Source organism: Salvia miltiorrhiza, chromosome 2, assembly GCF_028751815.1.
Source record: "Salvia miltiorrhiza cultivar Shanhuang (shh) chromosome 2, IMPLAD_Smil_shh, whole genome shotgun sequence".
Taxonomy (NCBI): Eukaryota; Viridiplantae; Streptophyta; class Magnoliopsida; order Lamiales; family Lamiaceae; genus Salvia; species Salvia miltiorrhiza.
In genome coordinates this window covers 1,214,735-1,240,563 of record NC_080388.1, presented here as the reverse complement: position 1 = coordinate 1,240,563, position 25,829 = coordinate 1,214,735, and the positions used below count along the sequence as shown (strand labels likewise).

The following is a 25,829-nucleotide window of genomic DNA, read 5'->3' as shown; positions in this document are numbered from 1 at the left end:
TCCCTTTTCAACCAAATTTCATCTTTAGGCAATCAAGCCTAAGTCCAAATAGCTTTTTATGTTAAACCTAATTTTATTGTCCTTTTGATCCAAATTTTAGCCCATCTATTTTTTCCAACATTAGAAAATCAAGATAGAGCACATTATGCATTGCAATGTACATATCATATTATATACTCCCTTCGTCCATCAATTCGTATCATAGGGGGAGGGGCACAAATTGTAAGAAAAAATGTACTCCCTTCGTCCCAAACCAAATGTCCTGTTTTCCTTTTGGGCTGTCCCAAACGAAATGTCTTGTTTCCTTTTTTGGCAATACACACTCTCTCTATACTTAATATTTAAATAATTTCCACCAACCCACTTTATCTACTTTATACACATTTCTTAATCTCCGTGTCGAAAAGAAATAGGACATTTCGTTTGAGACGGAGGGAGTATTATTTATTTGTTGAGTGGAGAAAGGGGCACAAATTTTTTAAAAATAATTTATTTGTTAAGAAAATAATTATTAAAAATGGATAAAACACAAATTGGTGGACGGAGGGAGTAACACCATATATAATGTTGAAGGAAGAAAAACCATTGTGCACTGTCTAATCTCCTTTATTCATTGGGCTGGCCCAAGCACATTAGCCGGCCCAAAAGAAAAGCAGCCACCGGTGAAGTGTCTCCGGTTCCAACTGCTCCAGTTCTCTTCAGTGATAGCTAATCCCTTCGACATTCACATTTAGGTCCACCACTAGCGACTTTAGCTCAAAATATCACTTAACCTTCCGCGACAAGTAATGCAGACGACTCCACACTCGTCATCTTCTTCCTCCCATCGTTTTATTTTTCATTTTTTTTTTCTGTTTAATTATTCCAAAAACATATCCAAAATCGAGCATCTTTTCCAAAACCCTAATCCCAAAATTCCCCATTTCTGCTTCGAGCTATATTTAAGCGCCAGCAGTTTGATTCGATTTTGGTCGATTGAGGACTCAGATGAATAACAGTACGGCGTCTCAGTACATGGACAAGCAGATCATGGATCTCTCCAATTCCCAGAGCAACATCGCCGGCAGCAATGGCGGCGGCGGCGCGGATTTCATCGATTTCATGAACCGCCCCGCGGAGAAGAAGGAGGACATGGTCCCGAGCTACGATTTCATGCCGATTCGACCCGCCACCGCCGCGGCGTCGTCGTCGTCGTCGCCCAAGGCCGCTCGCTCGAACTTCGACTCGGACAATGACGATCCTCCCCTCAGGACGTGGAATTCTGTGGATTCGAAAGCGAATTCCTCGCCTATCAGGGTATTTTCTTTAACAACTATATTGGTTGCTCTTTGTATCTGATTTATTTTTGCTTTTGTGCGACCATTTCTTAATGTAGGTGGTGTTATTCGTGAATTGATCCGTAGTTTAGCTGATTGCTAGTTTTTCTGTGATTTTGGGTTTTATCGATAATAATTCTGGAATTTAAAAAATAAAACCAAGGGAATTTGATTAGTTTTTCGTAGAATTGTTATGGAATTGCTCTAATTCTTTGTTAAGCTGTCTTTTATCCACCTTATGTTTTTAGTGTGTGATATGATATTGTGCTACATTAGTTTATTGTCTTAAGAGGAATAATAACTATTTCAATTACTCTTTTGGATATTTTCTTTACAAGAATCGTCTATTGTGTTTAATCTTTCAGAATTACAATTCTGTTGATGTTGATGAACCTGCCAAATTTGTGTTGGGGAAGAATCACAAAACTGGCAGTGCACCTTTGGACGGGACTTTAGTTTCTGACATTGAGAGAATGATGAAGAAGCATATGGACAATCTGATTCATGCCATCGATAACATGAGTTCAAGGTTGTCGCAGTTGGAAACGAGATCTCGCAACCTGGAGCACTCCATCGATGATCTGAAGACATCTGTTGGGAACAATCATGGTGCCATTGATGGAAAAATGAGACTGCTAGAGAATATTCTTACGGAGGTACCTTTCACACCTTCCCGCCCATATAAGTGTATATTGTGTCGGCAATTCTACTATGTAAAAATATACATGAGTAGGATTCATCAAAGAAATCGGAAATCCTTATCATCCAGCTGTTCTTTGTTTTCTCATCTCTTTGTAGTAGATAGGTATGATGAACTAGGTGAATGTTTGTTGCTGTAGTATGAGATTGTGTGATCATTCATATTTTCTCTTGCAGCATAGTTACATTATTTGATTAACGGTGTGGCGTGTTTGTTTTTATATTTTGTCTGCAGGTGCAATCCGGTGTTAAGGTAGTAAGAGATAAACAAGATATTGTTGAAGCTCAATTGCAGATTGCTAAGATGCAGTTGCCCAAGGCAGAACATATTGAAAGCAAGATTAACGCTCAACCTGATCCAATGCAGACGGGAGTGCCTACCCAGCATCAGTTCTCTAACGTCCCTCTGACACAAGCACCTCCAGCTCTTCATCCCCCAAATGCTCCTCCGTCACCTCCACAACAGAACATACAACCCCAAGTTCAACTTCCCAACCAGTTCCCTCAAAATCAAATTCCTCCAGTCTCTCAGCGAGATTCTTACTTCCCCCCGCCCAGCCAAACCCCAGAAAACCCAAATCAGCAATATCAAACACCAGAAAACCCAAACCAGCAGTATCAATTACCTCCCTCGCAGCCACAGCAGCAGCAGCAGCTTTCAGCCCCGCCTCCACCACAGCACCAGTATCAGCCACCACCGCAGCCGCAATACTCTCTGCCACCTCCACCTTCTCAACCACACTCCTCGTTCTCAGCTGTTAACCCCTCTATGCCTCAGCCACCAATAGGTCACCATTCTGAAGAAGCTCTGCATATGCCCATGCCCCCTCAAAATTACCCTATGAGCTCTCGCCCACCTCCCTCTGTTCCATCTACTGGAGTTCCCCCACCTGCCTCGCAACAATACTTTGGACCGACTCCAAGTGTGTACGAGCCTCCACCCACCAGCAGACCTGGTTCAGCATACTCAGGTTCGTTCGGTCCACCATCAGGTCATGGCGAACCATATCCTTATGGCAGTGCTCCATCACAGTACGGTACTAGCTCCCCTATGAAGCCACAGCAACTATCTTCTCCTAGTATGGGCCAGAGTGGTGGTAGTGGTTATCCACAGCTACCTACAGCTCGAATACTGCCTCAAGCACTGCCAACTGCCTCTGCAGTGGGTGGTGGTCCTGGGTCTGGTGCTGGTGCTGGTGCTGGTGGTTCCGGGAATAGGGTTCCGATCGATGATGTAGTAGACAGAGTAACCAACATGGGATTCTCTAGAGATCAAGTGAGGGCAACAGTTCGAAAGCTAACAGAAAACGGACAAGCGGTTGATTTGAATGTCGTCCTGGACAAGCTGATGAACGACGGGGATGGCCAAGGTCCACGAGGTTGGTTTGGCCGGTGATCCGACTATGCTGCACGTTCATTCCCATCTTTGATCCAACACTGCTGGACAGGAATAATTTCTCTGAGTTCCCATTATCTTGTGATTGGCTTTTAAATGTTTTTTTGTTGATAATGACTTATATTCTTATGTGGCATTGTGAATATGTGTTGGCCTTCTCTGCGAGTGTCTTTTATCTTCTTTATGATATGTATTTAGCCTTTGGCAAATTTCCCCTAAGCACTACAATTTTTCCTAGTTCATTATTATCTTGAACACATTTATGATATGAATATGTGATGCAATAGCTTTCTTTTTTAGATAATGCTGCAATCGCTTTCTTGAAAAGGAAAAAATAAAGTAGTCATGCATATTTATTTTGAGTTATATGTATCAAATAGAAACCTACTACCTACCCAATTTGTTAAATGAAAGGGGATCATATCTTTTGATTTATATGGAAATTTCCGGAAATATATGAACATAAATTATTCATAGTACAACAGAAAGTTTTCATGAGATAATATAGCAATTACAAAAACATAAACCAACTTCCAAGATGATCTAAACACATCATCCATGTATTACATATCAAAAGTAGAGTTAATAATCAAAAATGAAAATGGTGCCCCCGTTATAAAATTTTATAATTAATCATTAATCAATATATTGGTACCTCACTTTGAAAAACATATACTCCCTTCGTCCCACTATTTGTGACTTATTTCTTTTCGGTACAAAAATTTTAAAAATGTGTAAATTGAATAAACATAATATGATTCACACATTTTCAAAAGTGAATTATTGTTTTATATATATATATATATATATATATATATATATATATATATATGAAAATGAGCCAGAGATAATGAAACGAATCAAAAATGAAAAATTTATTGGGATGAAGGGAGTATGATTTTTTCAACATAAAGTGATAATAGAGTTGCGGCTTATGGAGCTCAATGAGAGGTTTGATGAGGTTAATATAGAGTTGTTTAAATGCATGGCTTGCTTAAGTCCTCGAGATGGTTTTTCTTCTTATAATAAGGAGAAAATACTTAAACTTGCCACATTTTATCCATCTGAATTTTCAGGTATTAATTTTATGATTCTTCAATGTCAATTTTATATGATATACTCCCTTCGTCCCAAACGAAATGTCCTGTTTTCCTTTTTGGGCTGTCCCAAACGAAATGTCTTGTTTCCTTTTTTGGCAATACACTCTCTCTCTATACTTAATATTTAAATAATTTTCACCAACCCACTTTATCTACTTTATACACATTTCTTAATCTCCGTGTCGAAAAGAAATGGGACATTTCGTTTGGGACGGAGGGAGTATTATTCAACATATGCAAAAAAAGATTTAAGATTTGAATTTTCAGGTGTTGATTTGATGTCTCTTGAATACCAACTTGATATATATATTGAAGATTTGCGAAAGGATGATGGGTTTGGAGATTTGAATGATCTTGGTGCCCTTTCGGTGATGCTTGTAGAAACAAAAAAACATGAGACTTATCCAACAATTTATTTGCTAATCAAGTTGGTGTCGATTCTCCCAGTCGCTACTGCAGGTGTGGAAAGAGTATTTTCGGGAATGACCTATATCAAAAATAGGTTGCGAAATAGCATGGGTGATCAATTGTTAAATGATTGTTTAGTTATTTTCATTGAGAAAAATATGTTTCTACAAATTCCCGATGATGATGTAATTGATCGATTCCAGAAAATGAAGACTCGTCGGGTCGGACTCAATGCTTAATTGTAATGATATTTTTGCATTTTATTTTTTTTGAACAGATGTTTTTGCATTTTAAATATAAGACAATGTTTATGTTCAAAATAATTTTAAATTTTGTATCGATCGTCCCCCTAATTTTATAATCCTGGATCCGCCACTGGAAAGACTTTACATTTATGAAAAATTACTTTAATAAAAGGAACAACTAGAAAGTGGCTTAGTTTGGACGTTGATGTCGCATTCCGTGGGTTTCATCCTGCGGGATTGGAGGGGCAAGATTGTGGCTGCGGTAATTAAGTCAAAATGGTGTTGGCCGTGGCTTTCTGTCTTGCAAATGAGTTTGGGCCGCTTATTCTTTTTTCCGATTCTTTAGTGGTCATTCATGTCCTTCATGATAAGTTGTTTGGCTCTGAGTCTCTCTCTCACGAGCTGTGGGAGGTTTTTGAGCATGCGCGAAAATACGTGGTGGTGGAGTTTTGTTATGCTTGTAAAAGTGCTAATAAAGCTGCGCATGAGCTTGCACGTGTTGCTTTTGATTGTTTGGATGTAATGTCTGGAAATCGAGTTTCCCGGCTTGACTTCTAAATATTGTACGATCCGATTTATTATTTATGAGATTTCCTTTTTCCTCAAAAAAAGAAGAAAGAAAGAGGCATAGTTGAATAATTTTTTATACTGTATCACGTCCTATATATGTCTGTATAGAACCAAATTAATTTGAAGTAACAAAATAATGTATAAATAAATATATATGATAGTCGAATTTAAAATTATTCAAGTAATTTGACACAATGTTTCGAACTAATCCAAACCATAAATCACATAAATTATTATTTTATTTGCGTGTGTAATATTTCCTCTATTCTTATAAAAAGTATTCATTTATAAATGACAAGAGTTTTAATAAAGTAGTTGAATGTGTTGTGAGTGGAGTAAGGTTCTCACTTTATTGTAAGTGGAAAATTTATTAAAAATAGATTGAATACATTTTATGAAGACAGACGAAAAAAGACAAATTAGTCCTCAGTAATAGAAACCAAATATGTGTGGGTTAATCTACAATATCACACAAGTCAAAGCACCAAACTGCAAAGACTTCCCTCAGTGTCTTATACTGCACAAATAAAACAAGAGCGAGTGAAATTCTCAAATCTCATTAAAATATGGGGCCTCAATTTAAATTTACCATTTTCCTAATCTAGTTCCTTGTTTGTAAAACCCAAACCCCTCATTTCAGCTTTTTATTCATCTCTCCTCCATTCTTTAGAGAGAGAAAACTGGGCAAGATTGGCGCACACTAGCAGACGGAAATTTGGAGGGGAGGTTTTTGGGGTATTGCGAATTGAAGAAACAAGGAACAAAACCCTAGGCGAAGGCGAATCCCATTTTGTCAGGTTAGTTTCAGCTGCCTTCTCCATTAACCTTTTCAGTTTTCACATTAGGTTAGTTTTTTTTGATGAAGTTGTTTCTGGTTTCGTTCCTTTTGTTCTGATTTTTTGCTAGTCGTGATTATGGTATGTAGGGTCTGAAAATGTGGAATATTTAGTAATGGCCTTCAGTTTGAATAGTGTTCTTCGTTCTGGCCACCATTGAGTTTGAATTTAGGGCTTGACTGGGAAAACTTACTCGATGTGGTTGTTAGTTATTCAATCTTGATGTCTCTTCAATGTTTCTGTGATTATATATAATTAGCGTAGACCTGATACAAATGGGCGTTTCCACAAAATATTTGCTTGTGCGAGCACGCATGATTATATTTTTGAATTCCCTACTCACGTCCCATAACACAATGTCGAGGTTTTAGGGCGTCTGTATCTAAAGAATTAAGGTTGTAGATGAAGATTCAAATGCCCAATGTCACTGAGCAAATTTAGTTTGTTGGTAGGTGATGTGCATCACATGTGAGCTTATTTGTTCTTGTGTAGTCAGAGCATAAGACAATAACTTAAATGTGTGGAATTTGAGGAAGATGTTGAGACTTTGAAAAAAATTTGGTCATCCGCATATCGCATATGGACTGCCTAGAAAAGAAACAATGTTTGAAAGCTGTTTCCAACTTCTTGTGACGTGTTAGTATCTGTATCTCCGTCAAACTCCTTGCCTGCTACAGGGACATTTAGTGCTATTATTTGTTCCCATGTATGGGCATTGTGTGCCTTTTGATTTCCTTGAGATGCCCTTTGAGCACCTCACTGATTATTGGTTCTGTCCTCTCATTTACATGCAATTATTTGTGTTTGAACTTTTTTGTTTTTTTTTTTTTGTTTTAATAGCTTGGGTTGGTAGTGGAATTTTTATGTGATATGGACATCTTGAATTTGTGTGCATTATTTGGTTGCCTTTTTGAATTGTTATCTGCTAAATGCCGTGTTTTATGAAGATGTATTAGCTTTTAGCTATTGATATTATTGATGAGCTTTCTGAACATCTTGATTTGTGAAAAAGAGATGACATTCTATGTTATTAACATTGTCTCACGCTTACCAAACCTAAACACAAATTCCCTTTTTTACTTGATAATCCATTTACACATAGAAAATTATCAAATCCATAATTTCATTCTAGAGAGAAGTTTTTGTTTATGACTTTTCTAGTTATATACAAAGTTGTCTTTTGCAACTTCATTTTTCACTAATCACTCTGATTTTTGTTTCTTCCATACCTCTCACAAAAATGGCATCCTAAACTTTCAATACACAACACAAGCAATATTCCATCTCCGGTATGTATGCTCAAATGCTACCTCTTCCAATTCCCACCCACACTTCCCACAATCCAACCTTCTCATCAAAATCAAGATTTGGGCTCTGCAATTCTCCAAAAAGGGTTTCTGAAACAAAAACCAGTTTGGGAAACGGCGCTCGTTTGGCTGCGATCAGGTGCAGCGAAATGCAAGCAGATAAATTTGACCATGTGTATTATATGAGGCGCTGCGTTGAGCTCGCGAGGAAGGCGATTGGCTGCACCAGTCCTAATCCTATGGTTGGTTGTGTGATTGTCAAGGATGGCAAGATTGTTGGAGAAGGCTTCCACCCTAAAGCTGGGCAGCCTCATGCTGAGGTCAAGCTCGATTTCATTTTTTCTTTCTCTGTTTTATGACTGCATTTTGGTTGAAGATGGAGTTGTTAAAGATAATCTCTTGATTTTGTGTTGCCGAGTATGGGGTTCCTTGATTCTTGCATTGTTGTTTTGATGATAGGAGCACACTGCAGTAGTTTTTTATTGAATGTTCGAGATAATGTTATGCAGTTGAAATGATTTTGAATCATATGTTATCATAATTTTGAAGCTTTTTTGGGGTGCTTTTGTTCCTTGTGAGAAATGAATTGTTTCTGTTATTGGTATTGATGTTGAAGTCTTTGCCTTTGGTTTCTGTTATAGGCTTAATTTTCTTACATACTGAGTTTCTAAAAGCTAAATGATACTATATGTTCTCAATTGTTGAATCCAGTCAAGAAACTAGTGAATTCTACCAAAACAAACTAGGTAATTCATCAACTACAAAAATGGCCTACTGTTTTTGATTTGGTGTTTAGAAGTTTGAAAATTGATTGTTCGATGTTGTGGTAATTTTTTCTGGAGATTTTTCATGCTGGGTCCTGATTGATAGCAACTTTCTATATGTTTATCCTATATATTATCTCGTAGAGAATTTGACTAGGAAAACTGTAGGTTTTTGCATTGAGAGACGCGGGTGATTTGGCCGAGAATGCAACAGCATATGTTAGTTTAGAACCATGCAATCATTATGGAAGAACTCCACCTTGCTCTGAAGCATTGATCAAAGCTCGAGTGAAAAATGTAGTGGTTGGTATGGTGGATCCTAATCCCATTGTTGCTTCAACAGGGGTGAAAAAACTGCAAGACGCGGGAATTGAAGTGACTGTTGGAGTCGAGGAAGAACTCTGCAAAAGGCTTAACGAGGCCTATATCCATTATATGCTTACAAGAAAGCCATATGTTACTCTGAGGTACTTGCAAGAATCTATCTTGATTGATCATATTATGAAACTACCCTTTTTGTGTTGATTGATTTACAATGTTAGTTTATGAAACGTTGGCTCGTGTTACAGGTATTCCATGTCGCTTGATGGCCATTTACTGGATCAGCTCGGTGAAGAAGCTGTGGAGTGTGGCGGATACTATTCAAAACTGCTGCAAGAATACGATGCTATCATAGTTCCTTCTGCTGCATTGGCCGATAAGTCGTCTATTCCCATTTCTAAAGAACCCGGAGCCAATCAGCCTCTTAAAATCGTGCTGTCTTGGAATCCCATGACCGAGATTCCTGCTCTCGAAGATGATGGAGCTTCCAAACTGTTGATAGTCACTGATAAAGACACGGGCGACAAGCAAGAGACTGCGCAAGGAGTCCAAACACTATATCTGGAAAAGATAAGTCTACTCGAAATTCTTGAACACTGCAAGAATCAAGGACTCTGCAGTGTCTTGCTGGATCTGACGGGTAACGTTGTTGATTTTGAGGATATACTTGAAGAGGGCTTCGAACAAAACTTGTTCCAGAAATTGGTGGTCGAGGTGCTGCCATTTTTGGGAGGCGATCATGAGAGATATCTGAGTAATGTGGACCTAAAAGGAAAGGTGAAGAAATTGACATCATCTATCCATGGCAAAAGTGTTCTACTTGAAGGATATTTCTGATCCAATTATCTGCATACACTGCAAATTCTTCTCTGCGTCACGTCAGCCGTGGTGGTGCTGCGTGGCAAGCCTCCATCACGGCCACTTGTCCGACCAGGTTCGGCATAGTCCGCATCGTCGACGACCTCAACTCCCGCCCCCTCACAGCCTCCATGGGCTCGTCGCCAAATCCGGCCTAACACAATACTTTTTTATACCATAGATATAGTGCTTAAATTTTAGATAGTATGTAGTAGTCAATCTCATTTGATGATCTTGTTGATCTAGTAATTGAGATTTTTCGCATTTTTTTTCAATTTTAAACAAGTTTTTAATGGTAAGAAGAGTATAAAGTAGGGTGAGTATTTAGATTTTTGCTTAATTCGACTTGAAGATCCGGAAATATTCTAAAAATTCAATTTGATTAGAACCATATAATATTATCCAAAAATTCGAATTTGTAAATTTTAAGGAATTTGGATAAAATTCGATGTGAATAAAAAAAAATTGAAAGGTGAAGTTTTTTTTTTTTTTTTTTTTTTTTTTTTCAAAAAGATCAAAAAATTCTGAAATAATACATGGAAACTTAATCTATTAGATAATACGATCAGATTAAAATTAATTAACAAATTTTTCATTATAATTGACCAAGATAAGAGTAAGAGTCATGTTTCAGATGGAGAGTGAGTGGAGAGAGGTGAGGAAGAGATGGGGTGGGCGTCCTTTTTCCGAGAGCAATCCGGCGAGGCTCAAATCTGTTTCGAACCCTAGGTTCCCTAGCTCGCGGTTCAGGAAAGATGGCCATGGCTCTGGCGCTGCTAGAATCGGGAGTAAAACAACGTGCATGGGACGAAGAGGGATGGATAAGGAGGTTATTACATTCTTCGTCAACAACCTTCCGGACGGATGCAGCCCGGATTTTCTGAGGAGGAAGTTTGGCACGGTTTTGGAACCCATCGAAGTTTTTTGCCCGAAAAAAAGGGACATGCGTGGAAAAGCTTTCGGCTTCGTTAGGTTCCGAGAGGTGGGTGATCCTGGAAGATTGCTCGAGGATCTGAACAAGTTATGGATTGGCAGCTATAAGATTAGGGTTTTCAAACCGAGGTTCGAGAGAGAACCGGTGGCCGGAAAGCGGTCTGCTTGGAAATCTGATGTCAAGGTGAACAATAGTGTCGAGGAGGTTTGTCGGAAAAAGGGAGCAGAGCAGAAGGATGGGGTGTCGTTTAAAGAAGCTCTTACGGGAACTGGAGGTAAGGAAAAAAGAGAGGGGGAAGTCTTTCTTTTCAACCCGACGGAGGAGGAAAAAGCCTGGCTTAAAGGGGCGGTTACCGGGCTGATAAAAGAAGAGTTCCGGTGGGAAGAGATCAAGGATGAAATCCAAGGGGAATGCTTTGGGAAACTGAATGTCTCGTTGATTGGTGGGAACCTGGTTCTTCTCCAAAGCGCCGGCGAGGATCCTACTGAAGAAATCTTAAAGAAGATGGACGAATGGCTTCAGTTTTGGTTCCAGTGGAGCAGAAAATGGAAACCCGACGACGTCGCCTATCAAAGAGTGGTGTGGACCAAATGGACTGGAGTTCCATTACATGTTTGGAACCCTCGTTTTTTTAATGCTGCTTGTGCATGCTTTGGTTCGATTCTGAATATTCAAGAAGGCACCAAAAATAGAGAAAAGATTGATGCTGCGTTCATCCAAGTTTCGACGGGTCTTTTTTCAATTGACAGAATCACAGAATGTACGATCGAGGGGGTCTGCTTCAATATCCGAATCGAGGAGATCCGTGAACCTTTCAATCCTTCTTTGGATTCTCAGGCGGAGGAGGAGGGTTCGGACTCGGATTCCGGCTGGTCTTGGGAGGAGGACTCTACGGGGCCGGCAGAAGCAATGTTCGAGGATGAGCATTTTCAGATTTCCAACGAAGGGGACGTTTCAGTTTCCCAAGAAACAGTCTCTTCGATTCCTGCTACGTGTGTCGTTGGGGGTACCAAGGATCTGACAACAAATGATAGGGTGGCGGCGCAGGATGTCGCGTGTGGTGAAGTTGCGTCTGGGTGTTTTGTGGGGAACGTTGGGAGTAAAAAGCACGATGGACTGAGGGGGAGTCGGCCCAACTTGGGCCCTTTTGAAGCCCAACGGCTGGAAGGAAGGACTCCTCTTTGTTCCTTGGATTTCGGCCCGGTTGGGATTTTAACCCCAGCGGCCCAGATCTCTCCAAACTCTTCTGGCCCGATCCTTGCCAGGTTTCAAGTTGTTGGGGAGACCGAGGTTGCAATCGACGAAGGCGGCTCCTTCGGCAGGGGAGAAGAGACTCAGAAGAGAACGGGGGGAGGGAGTTCGTCTCGTCAGAAGCTCGAAGACTTTCGAGCCTCCGAGGATGGTCCCGAAGCAGAGAACAGCGAAGGTCCGGAAAGTCTTTCAGTGCAGTCGGAACATGCGCAGAACTTACCCTTGTTTCAGGTTGCTACTGGGGAAGGAAAATTGGGCAAAAAGCTCGGTAAAAACAACAAGAAATTGTCCAAAAAGATGAAAAAGGCGGAAGAGAGAGCGCAAGAAAAGAGCAAATGGGGTAACTTCATTTCAAATTTGGAATCAGAAGGTGCGGAAATTTGGAAATTAGGGAAAGAATTAGGGCTGTCAAGCAAGCTCTCAGATCAGGAGATGGCGGAGCAATTCGATGGCCAAGAGGGAGGGACCACGAGGGCAGAAGCTGGGCGTAACAAGAGTAAGTCTCCATGAATATTCTTTCCTATAATGTTAGGGGTCTTGGGAGTATTGCGAAGCAGAAAGATGTTGGGGATTTAATCAAATTGCAAAAAGTCGATTTTTGTTGTCTTCAAGAGACGAAAATGCATGAGTTTAATTTTTCGTTGTGTAACTCTTGGTGGGGAAATGCCAATTTTGATCTTGCTTTTCGGAACTCTGAAGGGAGGTCAGGTGGGTTGGTCAGTGCTTGGAACAAAGAAGTTTTCCAAGCTTCTAGCAAGTGGGAGGTTAGTGGGGCTGTGATTGTGAATGGAAAATGGATTCAAGGGGATTTTCGGTGCTGTCTTATTAATGTTTACGCACCAGCAGGGTCGGATGAAAAGTCCAGATTATGGGATGTTATCAGAACCATCGTGGATCAGAATGAAGACCGTGGTGTTTGCGTGATGGGGGATTTTAATGCCATCCGGAAGAGGGAAGAAAGAGCAGGGGTTGGGGATTCTTCTGGGGGAGCAGATGCAAGAATCTTTGATAGCTTTATTCGTGAAAGCGGACTCACGGAAATCAGATGCCAAGGACGCAAATATACTTGGTACAAACCGAATGGCAAATGCAAGAGCAAATTGGATAGGTTTTTGGTTAATGACTCTTGGCTGAGACAGTGGGAGGGGTCGAACGGGCGTGGCCTTCAGCGCACCATTTCGGACCATTGCCCTATTTTGCTGATTTCAAAGGCCGAAGATTGGGGACCAAGGCCTTTTCGCTTTCTTAACGTCTGGGCTTCACATCCGGACTTTGAACAGCGGGTGAGGGAGGTGTGGTCTGCGGAGGGAGTTACAGGGTGGAGGTGCTTCGTAGTCAACGAAAAACTTAAGAATTTGAAAACGGTTCTGAAAAGCTGGAATCAAATCACCTTTGGGAACACTGACGAGAGGATTAAGAATCTGAAGTCCGAACTCCAAGTTCTTGATCAGAAAGACGAAGAGCAGGGGATGGAGGAGAACGAAATCATCCGCAGGAATGAGATTCAAGCAAATCTTTTTCTACAGCTGAAGGACAAACAAAGGATTATCCAACAACAAGCTAAGGTGAGGTGGCTCCAGAGTGGTGACCTTAACACCGGGTTCTTCCACCGGGCGATTGTGGGGAGGAAGAAAAAGAATGAGATTGCGGGCTTGTACTTCGGGAACCAGTGGGTGTCAGATCCTGGGGAGGTCAAAACCAAGGTTCGGGAGCACTTCGAAGGGTTCTTCAAAAGGAAGCCTCGGCATCTACCAAAACTTCCCAACGACCTCCTCAAGAAGAAATTGTCCGACGATCAGAGGGACTGGTTGTGTAGAGGGTTCGCGATGGAGGAAATTAAAGAGGCGGTGTGGAATTGTGGTGCCGATAAGAGCCCGGGTCCCGATGGGTTCAACTTCACCTTTTGGAAAATTGCTTGGGATACGGTTAAGGAAGATCTTCTTCAAGTGCTCAACGAATTTCACGAGAACGAGAGGATTCCTAAAGGGAGTAACACCTCGTTCCTCGTGCTTATCCCGAAGAAGGAAGGGGCCGAGAAGTTGGATGAGTTTCGACCAATCTCCTTGATTAATAGTTTATACAAAGTGATCGCAAAAACTCTCGCGGGAAGGTTAAAGATGGTGATGGAGTCAATTATCTCGGATAATCAGTGTGCCTTTCTTAAAGGTCGGTTTATTCTTGATGGAGTGGTGATACTCAACGAAGCTATCGCGAAAGCAAAGAAAAAGAAGATCGGGCGTCTTTTCTTCAAGATTGACTTCGCCAAAGCTTATGATTCAGTTCAATGGGACTTTCTTGATGTCTTACTTGGGCTGATGAACTTCAATCACAAATGGCGAAGGTGGATGAAAGGGTGCCTTGAGTCGGCGTCCGGTAGCGTTCTGGTGAATGGTTCCTCTACAGGGGACTTCAAGATGGAACGTGGTCTTAGACAGGGGGATCCTCTGTCTCCTTTTCTCTTCTTAATTGTTGCCGAAGGGTTAAATGCTTTGATGGAGAGAGCAACAGAGAAACAGATGGTGGTGCCGGCAGCTCTGGGAATGGACAAAGTTCAGGTGTCACATTTGCAATATGCGGATGACACGGTTTTCCTGCTTGCAGCGGACGAAGGGAATGTGATTACTGTTAAGAGGATCCTCCTGTTGTTCCAATTCTTGGCTGGTCTGAAAATTAATTTCGATAAAAGCAGCTTAATGGGGGTTGGTGTCCAAGAAGTTTCTACTAGGAGGTGGGCTGGTTTGCTTGGCTGTAACGAGGGTTCCCTTCCCTTCAATTATCTCGGTATCAAGGTTGGGGGAAGGATGAATAGCTGTGTTGACTGGAATTTCTTGGAGGAAAAAGTTCTGAAGAAAATTAGAGGATGGAAGAAGAAGTCTTTATCTCTCGCTGGGCGCATCATTCTGGTGAAGTCGGTGTTGCAGGCCGTTCCCGTGTTCCAACTCTCCTTCACCTTCATTCCCAAACAGGTGATCAACAATCTCAATTCCGCGTTTGGGAAGTTCCTGTGGGGGGGAAGTGGGGTTTCCAGATCTATCGCCTGGTTCAATTGGAAAGACTTGTGTGAGGACAAGGCTCAAGGGGGGCTGGGGTTTAGAAACCTTGAGTGGTTCAATAAGGTGTTGGTTTTCAAATGGATGTGGAGGTATCTGACGGAGAAAGAGGCGCTGTGGGTTAGGGTCATTCGCTCCCTGTACGGGGAGCTTTCCATGGGGGCTGGGGGGGATTGGAAGGTGGAGAAAAGGGGTGGGATGAAGGGATGGTGGTCCAAAATCGTCGGGAGGGCGGGGGAGGAGAGAGAGAAATGGTTTCACGGCAACATTCAAAGGGTGGTGGGGAACGGGAGAGAGGTCAGTTTCTGGGAGGAAAAGTGGGTGGGAAGTGGTCCCCTCAAATTTCTTTTTCCGAGGCTCTTCAACCTTAGCCTCCATCGGTGTTGCAGCGTCGAGGAGGCTGGGAAGTGGACGGATGAAGGGTGGGAGTGGGATTTAAAGTGGAGAAGAGAGTTGAGGGGGAGGGATAAGGAGATGGCGGATAATATGTTGACTTTAATTGGTGTTTTTTCTCCTTGTCTTGGTTATCAGGATGGCTGGAAATGGAAAAGTGCAGCTGATGGTGCTTTCTCGACTAAAGCGGCGTATGTGGAATGTTCTAAGGCCGAAGGAGGGAGACCCGTGGTTCTCAAAGAAGAGATCGCTAAACTCTGGACGGCGCCGGCTCCACATAAGGCAAAAGTGACAGCCTGGAGAGCCCTTCGTAACAGGTTACCGACCTGCGGGAACCTTCTTAAAAGGAATGTGCAGATCCCAGTTGAAGAAATATGGTGTAATGCGTGTGCGGGGAGGGAGGAAACGGTTGAGCATTATTTCCTCCATTGTCCGAAAGCAGATCGTGTGTGGGACCAGGTGCAACAATGGATCGGGGTTGAAACGACTAAGCCAAAAAGTATCGAAGACCATTTCAAAGCCTTTATCGGAGGGGGAAGAGGTAAGCGAAACTCGAATTTCCTTAAAGCTCTGTGGATTGGAACCGTGTGGCTGCTGTGGAAATATAGAAATGAGAGTAGGTTCGAGAGTAAGAATTGGGAGGTGTCCAATGTAGTGAAAGATATCAAGGGTAGGCTTTGGAGTTGGAATCAGATTTTTCACACCGTTGAGTCGAATGTTCCTTTTTCGGTGTGGTGCTCTAACGAGCACTCCCCTCTTGTATAACGTTTTGGTACCTCTGGTACCGTTCATTTATTGAATTTTATCGATTGAAAAAAAAAAGATAAGAGTAAGAGTAAAGGGTTAAAATTTAAAAATATTTCTCCCATCCATAAAAAATAATCTATTTTTATCATTTTAGAACGTCTACAAAAAATAAGTCTATTTCTATTTTTGAAAACTTTCTATGACATGTGAGTCATTTTCTTCACTCACAATACAATTAATTATTACTATTAACACCATTTTTTAAGTGTGATTTTTGTCTTCACTCAGTAATACATTAACCATTTTTTTATTAAAACATGGGGGGTCTACTTCTAGGACTTTTCTCGATGGAGATCCATAATAATAATAATAATAATAATAATTATATTCGCTCTCTAAATAGTTAGATCTAAAAGATAATGGCAAATTCACACATACATATGTAGAAAGATAACTTTCCATATATTACTTTCACAACTATGTATACAAATATCTTCAGACAGATTATTACATTATACTATTAAATTATTGTAAATATGTACCAATACAAATATGTGCTTAAAATTAACATAGACATTATATGTGATTATTCCAAACCCCAAACTTCATTAACAAAATATCTTTTAATACACGTGAGAGAACAAAGTAGACTAAATTATATTTTGGTTAATTTAATACATGTTCAATAAATTATTGTGCTTAGGAAATAGTCAAATGCATTGGAAAATAATGCCAAGTTTGACATTAATTTCTGAAGCAATTAATAAAATCTGACATGCATACACTGAAACAGTTTGTCATAAAATCTTAAAGGTGACTAATTTCCTTGCTAGTCTCATAGCATTTATGCGAAACAATTATTTATCTTTTTAAGAATTTCTCACAAATGTCATAGATTCATAGGGTTTCTGGCCATAATCATAGGAGTATTTGCTTACAAGCCTAGTAATTGTCATTTGCCCAACTTGGGAATTAAAAGATATACCAAAGTCAATTAATGACTTGATTGGTATCATTTTAGGTAGTTGGGGGTTCTTGTGAAGTGATAAATTTATAGTAGTTAGATTTTTTAACAATACTTTCTCCTCCAAAATATTTACTATAAATAATTGCAATTTAAAAAAAAAATATGTTACACCAAAAAAAAAAAAAAAAACACCGACACTCTAACCTTCTAGATGATTCAAACCCCTGACTTATTGGTTGGAGGAGAAGCCGTCTTACTAACAGACTGCGCTTCATCGTCAAATAATTTCGAATTTAAATTTTCTTTTTTTTTTATAAATCAGTTTTCAACTTTTGAAACATTTCAATAGTATCCCAATATTTTAACACTTAAAGATAAAGTTAACAAAACACCAAGGACAATCTATACAAATGACAACATAAAATAGTTCGATTTTCCCCATTAAAATATAAGTAGATCCTTTTAATTTAAAATTTTCAAAATCTAAATATATCCAATTTATTTTAAAATGCTATTTATTTCAATTAAATTTATTTATTACTTACAATTCGATTTTCAATATATACAGCTTTCTTTCGTTTTTTTCCATTGTTGTTTGGATAAGATTATCCAAATGAATCTTACAATATTATTCGTTTAATACTATAAACTAAAATCACATCTAGATTATGTATAAGTTTATTATTAGTAGTAAATATTCAAAATCGCTCACATTTTGCCATGGATATCGACCATATATTGGGTATAGAATGGTAATTCGTTAATCAGATATAATTACTTAATTAAATCCATCCAATTTCATATTAAAAATATAAATTAATTGGATTTTTCTCGTCAAAAGTCAGAAAATCAAGTTTTATAGTAATATTTAGAAAATAAGCTGGTTTGACCGGAAATGCGAACCTATAACCATGCTTCATTCTTTACAAATTAGCCATCAAACAATTTGGCAGATTTGAATTGGGACAAAGTCAAATATTTTTCACAACCGATAGCCTATATACAATTTATATGCCATTAATTTGAAATTGTTCAAGCTAGTGAGATCCAAATATTGGATATATATATATATATATATATATATATATATATATATATAGGGGGCGGTTATTCCACAAACTCCCCTTAGCATATAAATTAAGAAGTTATATTGACCTTAGATTTTGAGCAATTTAACGGCTTAGATCAAATATTAGATATGTCAACTGATTCGTTATATTTTGTTACATAATTCACGCTGATTTCCATCATGAGGGTAAATGTGAGATTATGTTTTGACTTTCCATATAGGCAATAAAATCTTTCCAAATTCTACGCATAATTCATTTATGGCGGAGTATGATTTTAATATAAAAAATTGGCTTGATATTTAGTGATTCATTGAGTACAATAAGGTGCAAATTATGATATATGACGTGTGAAAACAGTTCCAATTTACTTGCTCTTTTATTATGGACTTTAAGATTTGATTTAATTGGTAATTGAGTGTCTGCACACCAATAATTGAATGGAAATGAATTTGAACCAAATTCAAATAATGATATCGACGCAATTTACGAATTGAAAATTGATGACTTCATTAAAAATACAAATAAGCATATCTTGCATGAATTATTTTTGGTTTATGTATGAATTATTCTTTATTTATATATGAATTCTTTTTTATTTATGTATGAATTTTATTTGTTGCATGAATTATTTTTATCTGTTGCATGAATATTTTTTATTTGTTGCATGAATTATTTTTGGTTTATGTATGAATTATTCTTTATTTATATATGAATTATTTTTTATTTATGTATGAATTTTATTTGTTGCATGAATTATTTTTATTTGTTGCATGAATTTTTTTTATTTGTTGCATGAATTACTTTTGGTTTACATATGAATTTTTACGTTTTGGGATAATCTGTTTGCATGAATTGTTGTTGGTTTTTGTAAGAATTGTAGTCAAGTATTGTACGAAGTATTCTGTTTACCGTATGAATAAAATTACTGATTATTATTGTATGAATTATACATGATTATTATTGTATGAATTTCTTCACTGTAGAAAACTCATCGACATTGCTTGTAAATTTAATGAAAAACAACCATGAGATCAAATTTTGAACAATATCTTCTCATACTTGGGTTCTCCATTATACCTCTGATCGTGCATGTTCTTGAACTACAATCTTAGGGTTTTTTCCTTCTTCTTCTTTTTTTCGTATCTTTTAAGCATTCTGTATTGATACTAGTAATTTATTGTGCCAAACATATTCCCTTAATTAAGGAAAGGATAATTATTAAAATGATGAAATTACTTATCTAGCCTAATACAAGACATGTCGTTAATTTTATGGAAAATCGATCATTGGGATCAGACCGTTCAATCTAAATAATCTAATGGTCTATACTGGTTCTTATTTTATAGATTAAAATTGGTTCTTATTTTAGCCTCCCCCTATATATATATATATATATATATATGCATGATCATAAAATATATCATAAAATGACAACAATGTTTTTTTTAAAGTACACGTGACCTTAAAAAAATAATCAAATACACGTGAGCTAATTGTATATATACAATTCAACTATTACCATTTTCAATACTGTTTGCCTAACTTAAATGGTAGAAAATGCCAAATATTTTTTGGTCTTATTGTGGAAAAATACATTCCATTTTATTTGGAATGAAAAATTATTGAAAATCACCTATGGACCAAATTTATGATTAATATACGTGTAATAACTATCTAATCCATTAGGATAAAATGTCGCATACGTTTCAAATACTTAAAAAGGAAAAAGAAAAAAAAACGGTTACAACTTATAGGTTATCCACGTCATTAAAAAATAGTAACGAATTCGACTTATTTTGCACAATCATGAAATATCACTTCAGGAAAAAAAATCTTTTAAATCAAAATGACAACATTTTTGTTATTTTAAATTTAATAACATAATATTTTCGACTCATATATTCAATTTAATCAAAACTAGATATGTTATTGAAGAAGATGTCGTAGCGATAAACAAATCCTAATATTCGCCACATTAAGAGGAAATTGAATCCATACACTATCAATATGAATCCACCTCTTGACGTATTCAATGACTAAATTTGATTTGCACTCATCAAAATATTCAAAACTTCTCTTTATTTTTTTGTGAAGACTGCCTATAATTCATACATATAAATGTATTTTCGATAAATTTCATTTATATACAATAATTATAAATTATAGAATAAAATATACACCCATACGACCAAATAATAGTTAATACAAACACTATTTCGTTTTTTCTTCTTGAAACAGAGAAATATGAAGATGTCTTTGTATTTAGATGAATACTCTTTTTTTTTCGTTTCTTTTTTTTTTATTATATATTTTTTCTCTAGATTTGGCTGAAGTTTTGTAGAATTTTAAAAGACTTTAAAAAGTTCATGGATTTTAAAGGACTTTCGAAATTCATAGACTCCGCGTGGAGTTTAGAGGAATCCATCGAAATTTTAAGTCTGAAGCTCAGATTTTGTCATTTGTATTTTTTTTTTTTGACAAATCCATTAAAATTCATGGATTGTTAAAATCCATGAAATGTTGAATACCACCTAATTTTAAAAGACTTTAAAAAATCTAATTTGAATACCTCTGAATTTTAAAAGACTTAAAAAAATTTAAATTGAATAATCCTACAGAATTTCAGTCTAATATACCCTTAGGCTTGACCCATTAAAGATTAGGTTGTGATCTCCTTAGATTTTTGCTAGATTTTCATGCTTTTCCCTTTTCTCACAAATGATCATACTTTTCTATTCTTTTTTAGTTTCTAAGCTCATTAGACTATTTTATCGTCCAAGATTGAAAGTGAAGGATGCTATAAAAAATTTCATAGTTGTACGTTTTATTAGGTCAAAATAAAATTTCTTTTTCTTTTTCTTTTTCTTTTTCTGTTTTTTTTTTTTTTTTTTTTTGAGACGTCTTTTTCTGAAATTTTATTTGAATGATTATTTGAAATTTTGTAAAGGACACCAAACAGACCGTAGAAATTCTCTTTGACCCAAAAGACAAACACATAATTTAGGTTTGGATTAGATAATTTCATACTTCTTTTAACCGTTAATTACGTTGGATTTAGAAAAAGTGTTAGATAAATTAGCTAATGGCGGATTAGAGTCCAATAAATACTTTAACTAATTTTGAGATCATATAAAAATAGATATATCGGATATTTTAAAGAAATAATGGACCATTACTTTGACAACTCGACTGAGGTTACGACTTATGAGCCATTAATGAATACGAATGAATAACTTCACTTAATTATTTAAACCAAGTTAAATAAACCAGTTGGAAGTTTCTAAATAATAATAATAATAATTCAGTGGAGATTTTAGCAAAATAAAATCAATAAATTAATAACTTCTCGAGCACACAAATACTTAATTATCTTATATTGCCTATTCATAGATATTTATAGTATGTGTAGTAGCATATATGCAACAAAATATATGTACACGCACGGCCATATATATTATCAATGAAGTATACAATAATTATTTATGGTTAATAAAACGTAAAGCTAGCAAATTAAATGCACAGAAATATATTGTAATTCTTGTATATTTAAGTAAAATTTCTGTGGAATATCAATATAAATATATATTCATATATGATAGTATTAATTATATATATATATATATATTTAATTTTTATGTAATTTATAAAAAAAATTGAAGTATTAAATTAGAAATAAATGTATAAAATACAAAATAACGCTCATAAGTAGTTATGTACATATTAGTACAATATAAATAAATATATAAAGCAAACATTTTTTTTAACTATTTAGTGAAGAAGAATAAGTTTTATTGATCCGGATCATGCCCAAATTGATTGTGACATAGTAATTAAAAGACCACAAATAAAAATAAAAGAAAAAGCAATATAAGAAACATAAATCCAAAGAATTAAATAGACGTATCTTTCAGTGGAGAAAGATAATGCCATAAAATGAGAAGAAAAGAAAAATCTCTTACTTCTGTTTCAGCTCTCTCTCTCTCCTCTCCTTCTCTCTCTCTCTCTCTCTCTCTCTCTCACACACACACACACACACAACACACGCATTCAGGCACCTGCTTTACCAGTGGTGACCAAAATTCTGGTTTTCAAACTCGAATTACATCACTTGGGTTTGGCTTTTTAAAGAAAAGTTGATTCCCTTTTTATCACAAAAGAGAAAAAGAAGCCATAAATTTCTGTTGATTTCGAGTATATTTAGAGGAGAAAAGATCCAATTTTTTTCTTCTTCATATTTCCTGCCTCACAAAACGCCATGCCCTTTTCCTTTCTCTTCGCGTGAATTAAACGTTGTTTTTGTTATCAGAAACTCCTTCTCTTCTCATCCAAGTTTTTTCCTCGTTCGCTTTCACACACAGCACACGCACAAGAAAGCGTAATTCGCCGGGATTAGCTTCGAATTACGAAAACCGGGTGCATGTCATTTTCCCAGCAAAGATTGAGAAAAGATTGAATGTTGGGAATGTGAGTTGTTTTTGTGATCTTTGATTAGAAAAATTTTGGGTTTGTGGGTTTGCCCATAAAATCTGATGGGTGAGATTTTTTTTTGAAAAAAATCCGGGCTTTGGTGAGAGAAAGATTGGAATTTTGGGGTTTTTCCGGTGATCAGAAATCTTGTTGAAAGATTGAATTTTGAGGGAAAAAGGAAAAAGAAAAAAAAAAGAAGAAGTGGAATTTGATTAAGACTTGCGGTTTATGCTAATGGTTTGTCCAAACGTCAAAGGGTAGTAATATTTGTTTCTTTAAGACCAATTTCCTCTCTCTCCTCTCACATAGAAAGAGAAGGAAAATCCCGTCAATTTCTCTCTTCCTCTCCTCGTAAAATCCTTTTGTTTTTCCCTTCCTCTGTTTTTCTCCCTCCCTTGTGTGCCAACTTTCAAAAAGAGTTTAGGAGAGAGAATCGCAGCAAATTCTCTCTCTTAATCATCTCGCCGTGTTGAAGGGAAAATCATGTTGATCTTCGACAAGGTTTCAATGCAGACAACAAACCTCGAAAGCTTCTTGGATTGCACAACGCCCCTCGCCCCATCTCAGTTCCTCCCCAAGGTTTGATTTTTAGCCTTCCCAAAATCCCAATTTGCATAAATTGTTTCAATTCATTCTTGTAGCTATTGATTGATGGGGTTTTGTTGTGTTGAATTGCTTTGTTTCTTGATTGGTTTTGATAGAGTGAGACAAGGAAGCTTAACAGGCTGTGGCATCCATGGGAAAGGGAAAAAGTTGACTATTTTGTTCTTGCTGATCTTTGGAATAGCTTTGATGAATGGAGTGCTTACGGCGCCGGAGTTCCGATCGTCTCCGACGACGGCCAAAATCTCATCCAATACTTCGTGCCTTACCTCTCTGCAATCCAGATTTTCACCAGCACTTCATCTGCAAACTGTTTGAGGTATAAAACACACATTTGCAGAGCTGATCAATTCTTGGTTTGAGCTATTTGATTGAGTAGTTCTTGCTTAGGGCTTAATTCGTAGTATACGTTGCGATTGCTGTGTATGAGGAAGATGTTAATTCGTGTTGGTTTTGAGCGGCATTGCTAAGCTGGAGATGAATTGTGCATTTTCTGATTGTGATTTATTGATTAGACTGCATTTGGTGTAGGGAAGAGTCTGATTCCGTGAGCGAGACAAGGGACTCGTTTAGTGATTCGTTTAGTGATGAGAGCGAGAGTGAGAAGTTGTCGAGGTGGGATGGGTGCTCGTCCGAGGAAGGGATATGCGAGCAGGATTTGTGGCATCAGAATGAGAGATTGGGCAATCTTTACCTTCAGTACTTTGAGAGGTCGTCCCCTTACGGGAGGGTCCCTCTCACGGACAAGGTAACCCTTTTAACGAGCTTGAGTTCGTACTTTGATATCTTGATGAAGTCGAAGGTTACTTAATATTGGTGAGGAATCAATAAAGGAGAAGTAGATTATTTGGATATGATATGATGTGGAAGAAGAATCAAATAATAGGGCATATTGTAAAGAAGTTTTGTGAACTTTTTTGACTTGTGAAAACGAACCAACATATTTGGCCGGTTTTCCCTCCTTGATTTGTGTCTTGTTTGTTATAGGCGCTCGCCTTTATTCTACTTTCGTGCTCTCATGATTTGTTGAGGAATATATTCTTCCCTTTTTGTGTATTGAATTCCTTTGATTGTTTGCTTTTGATCAGATTAGTAGCTTAGCTCAAAGACACCCGGGATTAATGTCGTTAAGAAGTGTAGATCTTTCACCGGCTAGTTGGATGGCCGTCGCGTGGTTAGCACTCTAAACGTATCTTGATTGATTTACGCGTGTTTGAGTCAATATGGAATCAAGAGATTATGGATTACGCGTCTAAAAATCATTTCTATACATGATCTAGGTACCCTATCTATCACATTCCCACCGGTAGAACCATTAGAGACTTGCAAACGTGCTTCCTCACGTACCACACCCTTTCTTCCTCGTTCCAAGGTATGAACACTGAACTCTATCATCATCTCATTTTCCCGTTTTCTTGAGACATGGTGCTTAAATTGCCGGGGATTATGATAGACATGGACTTGGGAGACGACGATGAGAATTTGAAGAGGAAAAGGAAGGAAGGGGAAAGCATCCCTCTCCCTCCATTTGGTTTGGCAAGTTACAAGATGCAAGGGGATGTGTGGCTATCTGACAAGAACGGCCTCGACCGGGAGAGGATGGCGTCGCTCTTGAGCGTGGCTGACTCTTGGCTAAAGCAATTGAGGGTCCAACATCACGACTTCAACTACTTCATGGGAATGCGGCACGGCTAAACACGCCCCCTTACGTCGTCGTCTCTGAAGCACCCCCGCGAGATAGGCCGTCGTGCAGCAGCAGCAGCTGCGTCGTCGTCGTAGAGCTTTGATAGGGCTGGCCTTTTTGTTGATATTTTAGGACAAGTGAGACTAACGTTGAAGGCTTTTGCTTTTTTTTTTTTTGTGTAGTTTTGCAAGAGATGGCTTTTGATGAAGCAAATGTAGGTGAAAGGTGAAACTAGTTTGTAATGGTGTGTGTTTTTACTCGATGTATGTACACTATAGAAAGGGGTTGTGCTGATGAACTTTTTTTTTTAGAGAAGTTATAGAAAAACTTGTTTTTGTATATGCAAATTAATAGATTAAATGTTTTTGTTTTTGGGGTGACGAGGAATTTCCGCAGCTTGTTTCGCGTTTGCTTCCTCTTTAGATAATATTTTTGTCGATTTTTTAATAAGTATCGTTATAAATGGTGTACTAAGAAAATAGATAAATTTATCTTTTTATTTGTAAACGATTGCATGAAAATTGAACAATTAAAGAATTTCTCTTTAATGAAATTTTGAAGACTTTTATTAGGGGATAAGACGACTTTATGATTTGTGAGATTCAACAATCTCTGGAAAAAATTAATATTAGGGCAAAATTCTCAATAAAAAAAAAATATATATATATAGTTATTCAATCCGTCCCAAGAATCTTGACACGTATTCTTTTTTGGGTCATCGCACGAATCTTGACACATTTTTAAATAAGGTAATAATTATTACATTTTCTTTTTTATTTTATCACTTTTATTATCTATTCTCTCCTACTTTATCACTTTTATACCTTTAATTACACACTTAAA

General features: G+C 37.5%; 3 protein-coding genes across 4 annotated transcripts; all 3 read left to right on the top strand.

Annotated features, from left to right (window-relative positions):
- Positions 1-741: 741 nt before the first annotated feature.
- On the top strand, positions 742-3,653 carry LOC131012470 (altered inheritance of mitochondria protein 3-like). The gene is made up of 3 exons (XM_057940427.1): positions 742-1,296; positions 1,682-1,972; positions 2,251-3,653. Exons 1-3 carry the CDS (start codon positions 988-990, stop codon positions 3,409-3,411), a joined length of 1,761 nt encoding a protein of 586 aa, XP_057796410.1. The 5' UTR covers positions 742-987; the 3' UTR covers positions 3,412-3,653.
- A 2,647-nt stretch (positions 3,654-6,300) lies between these two features.
- LOC131012483 (riboflavin biosynthesis protein PYRD, chloroplastic-like) lies at positions 6,301-10,160 on the top strand. 2 transcript variants are annotated; one of them, XM_057940453.1, is made up of 5 exons: positions 6,350-6,531; positions 7,844-7,859; positions 7,963-8,197; positions 8,810-9,108; positions 9,211-10,160. In XM_057940453.1, exons 3-5 carry the CDS (start codon positions 8,027-8,029, stop codon positions 9,797-9,799), a joined length of 1,059 nt encoding a protein of 352 aa, XP_057796436.1. In that variant the 5' UTR covers positions 6,350-6,531; positions 7,844-7,859; positions 7,963-8,026; the 3' UTR covers positions 9,800-10,160. The 2 variants fall into 2 exon arrangements, with proteins under 2 accessions (XP_057796435.1, XP_057796436.1); XM_057940452.1 differs by having other exon boundaries at positions 6,301-6,531; positions 7,844-8,197.
- Positions 10,161-22,132: 11,972 nt separating this feature from the next.
- On the top strand, positions 22,133-25,366 carry LOC131012492 (uncharacterized). The gene is made up of 6 exons (XM_057940478.1): positions 22,133-23,278; positions 23,401-23,621; positions 23,834-24,050; positions 24,391-24,476; positions 24,583-24,674; positions 24,756-25,366. The coding sequence occupies exons 1-6, from the start codon at positions 23,183-23,185 to the stop codon at positions 24,995-24,997; spliced, it is 954 nt and encodes a 317-aa protein (XP_057796461.1). The 5' UTR covers positions 22,133-23,182; the 3' UTR covers positions 24,998-25,366.
- Positions 25,367-25,829: the final 463 nt, after the last annotated feature.

Coding starts and splice junctions, on each gene's coding strand:
- LOC131012470 (XM_057940427.1), top strand. CDS start 988: ATGAATAACAGTACGGCGTCTCAGTACATGGACAAGCAGATCATGGAT. Junction 1,297..1,681: donor CGAATTCCTCGCCTATCAGG/GTATTTTCTTTA, acceptor TTAATCTTTCAG/AATTACAATTCTGTTGATGT. Junction 1,973..2,250: donor TAGAGAATATTCTTACGGAG/GTACCTTTCACA, acceptor TTTTGTCTGCAG/GTGCAATCCGGTGTTAAGGT.
- LOC131012483 (XM_057940452.1), top strand. CDS start 7,862: ATGTATGCTCAAATGCTACCTCTTCCAATTCCCACCCACACTTCCCAC. Junction 8,198..8,809: donor CTGGGCAGCCTCATGCTGAG/GTCAAGCTCGAT, acceptor GGAAAACTGTAG/GTTTTTGCATTGAGAGACGC. Junction 9,109..9,210: donor AAGCCATATGTTACTCTGAG/GTACTTGCAAGA, acceptor CTCGTGTTACAG/GTATTCCATGTCGCTTGATG.
- LOC131012492 (XM_057940478.1), top strand. CDS start 23,183: ATGTTGATCTTCGACAAGGTTTCAATGCAGACAACAAACCTCGAAAGC. Junction 23,279..23,400: donor CATCTCAGTTCCTCCCCAAG/GTTTGATTTTTA, acceptor TGGTTTTGATAG/AGTGAGACAAGGAAGCTTAA. Junction 23,622..23,833: donor TCATCTGCAAACTGTTTGAG/GTATAAAACACA, acceptor CATTTGGTGTAG/GGAAGAGTCTGATTCCGTGA.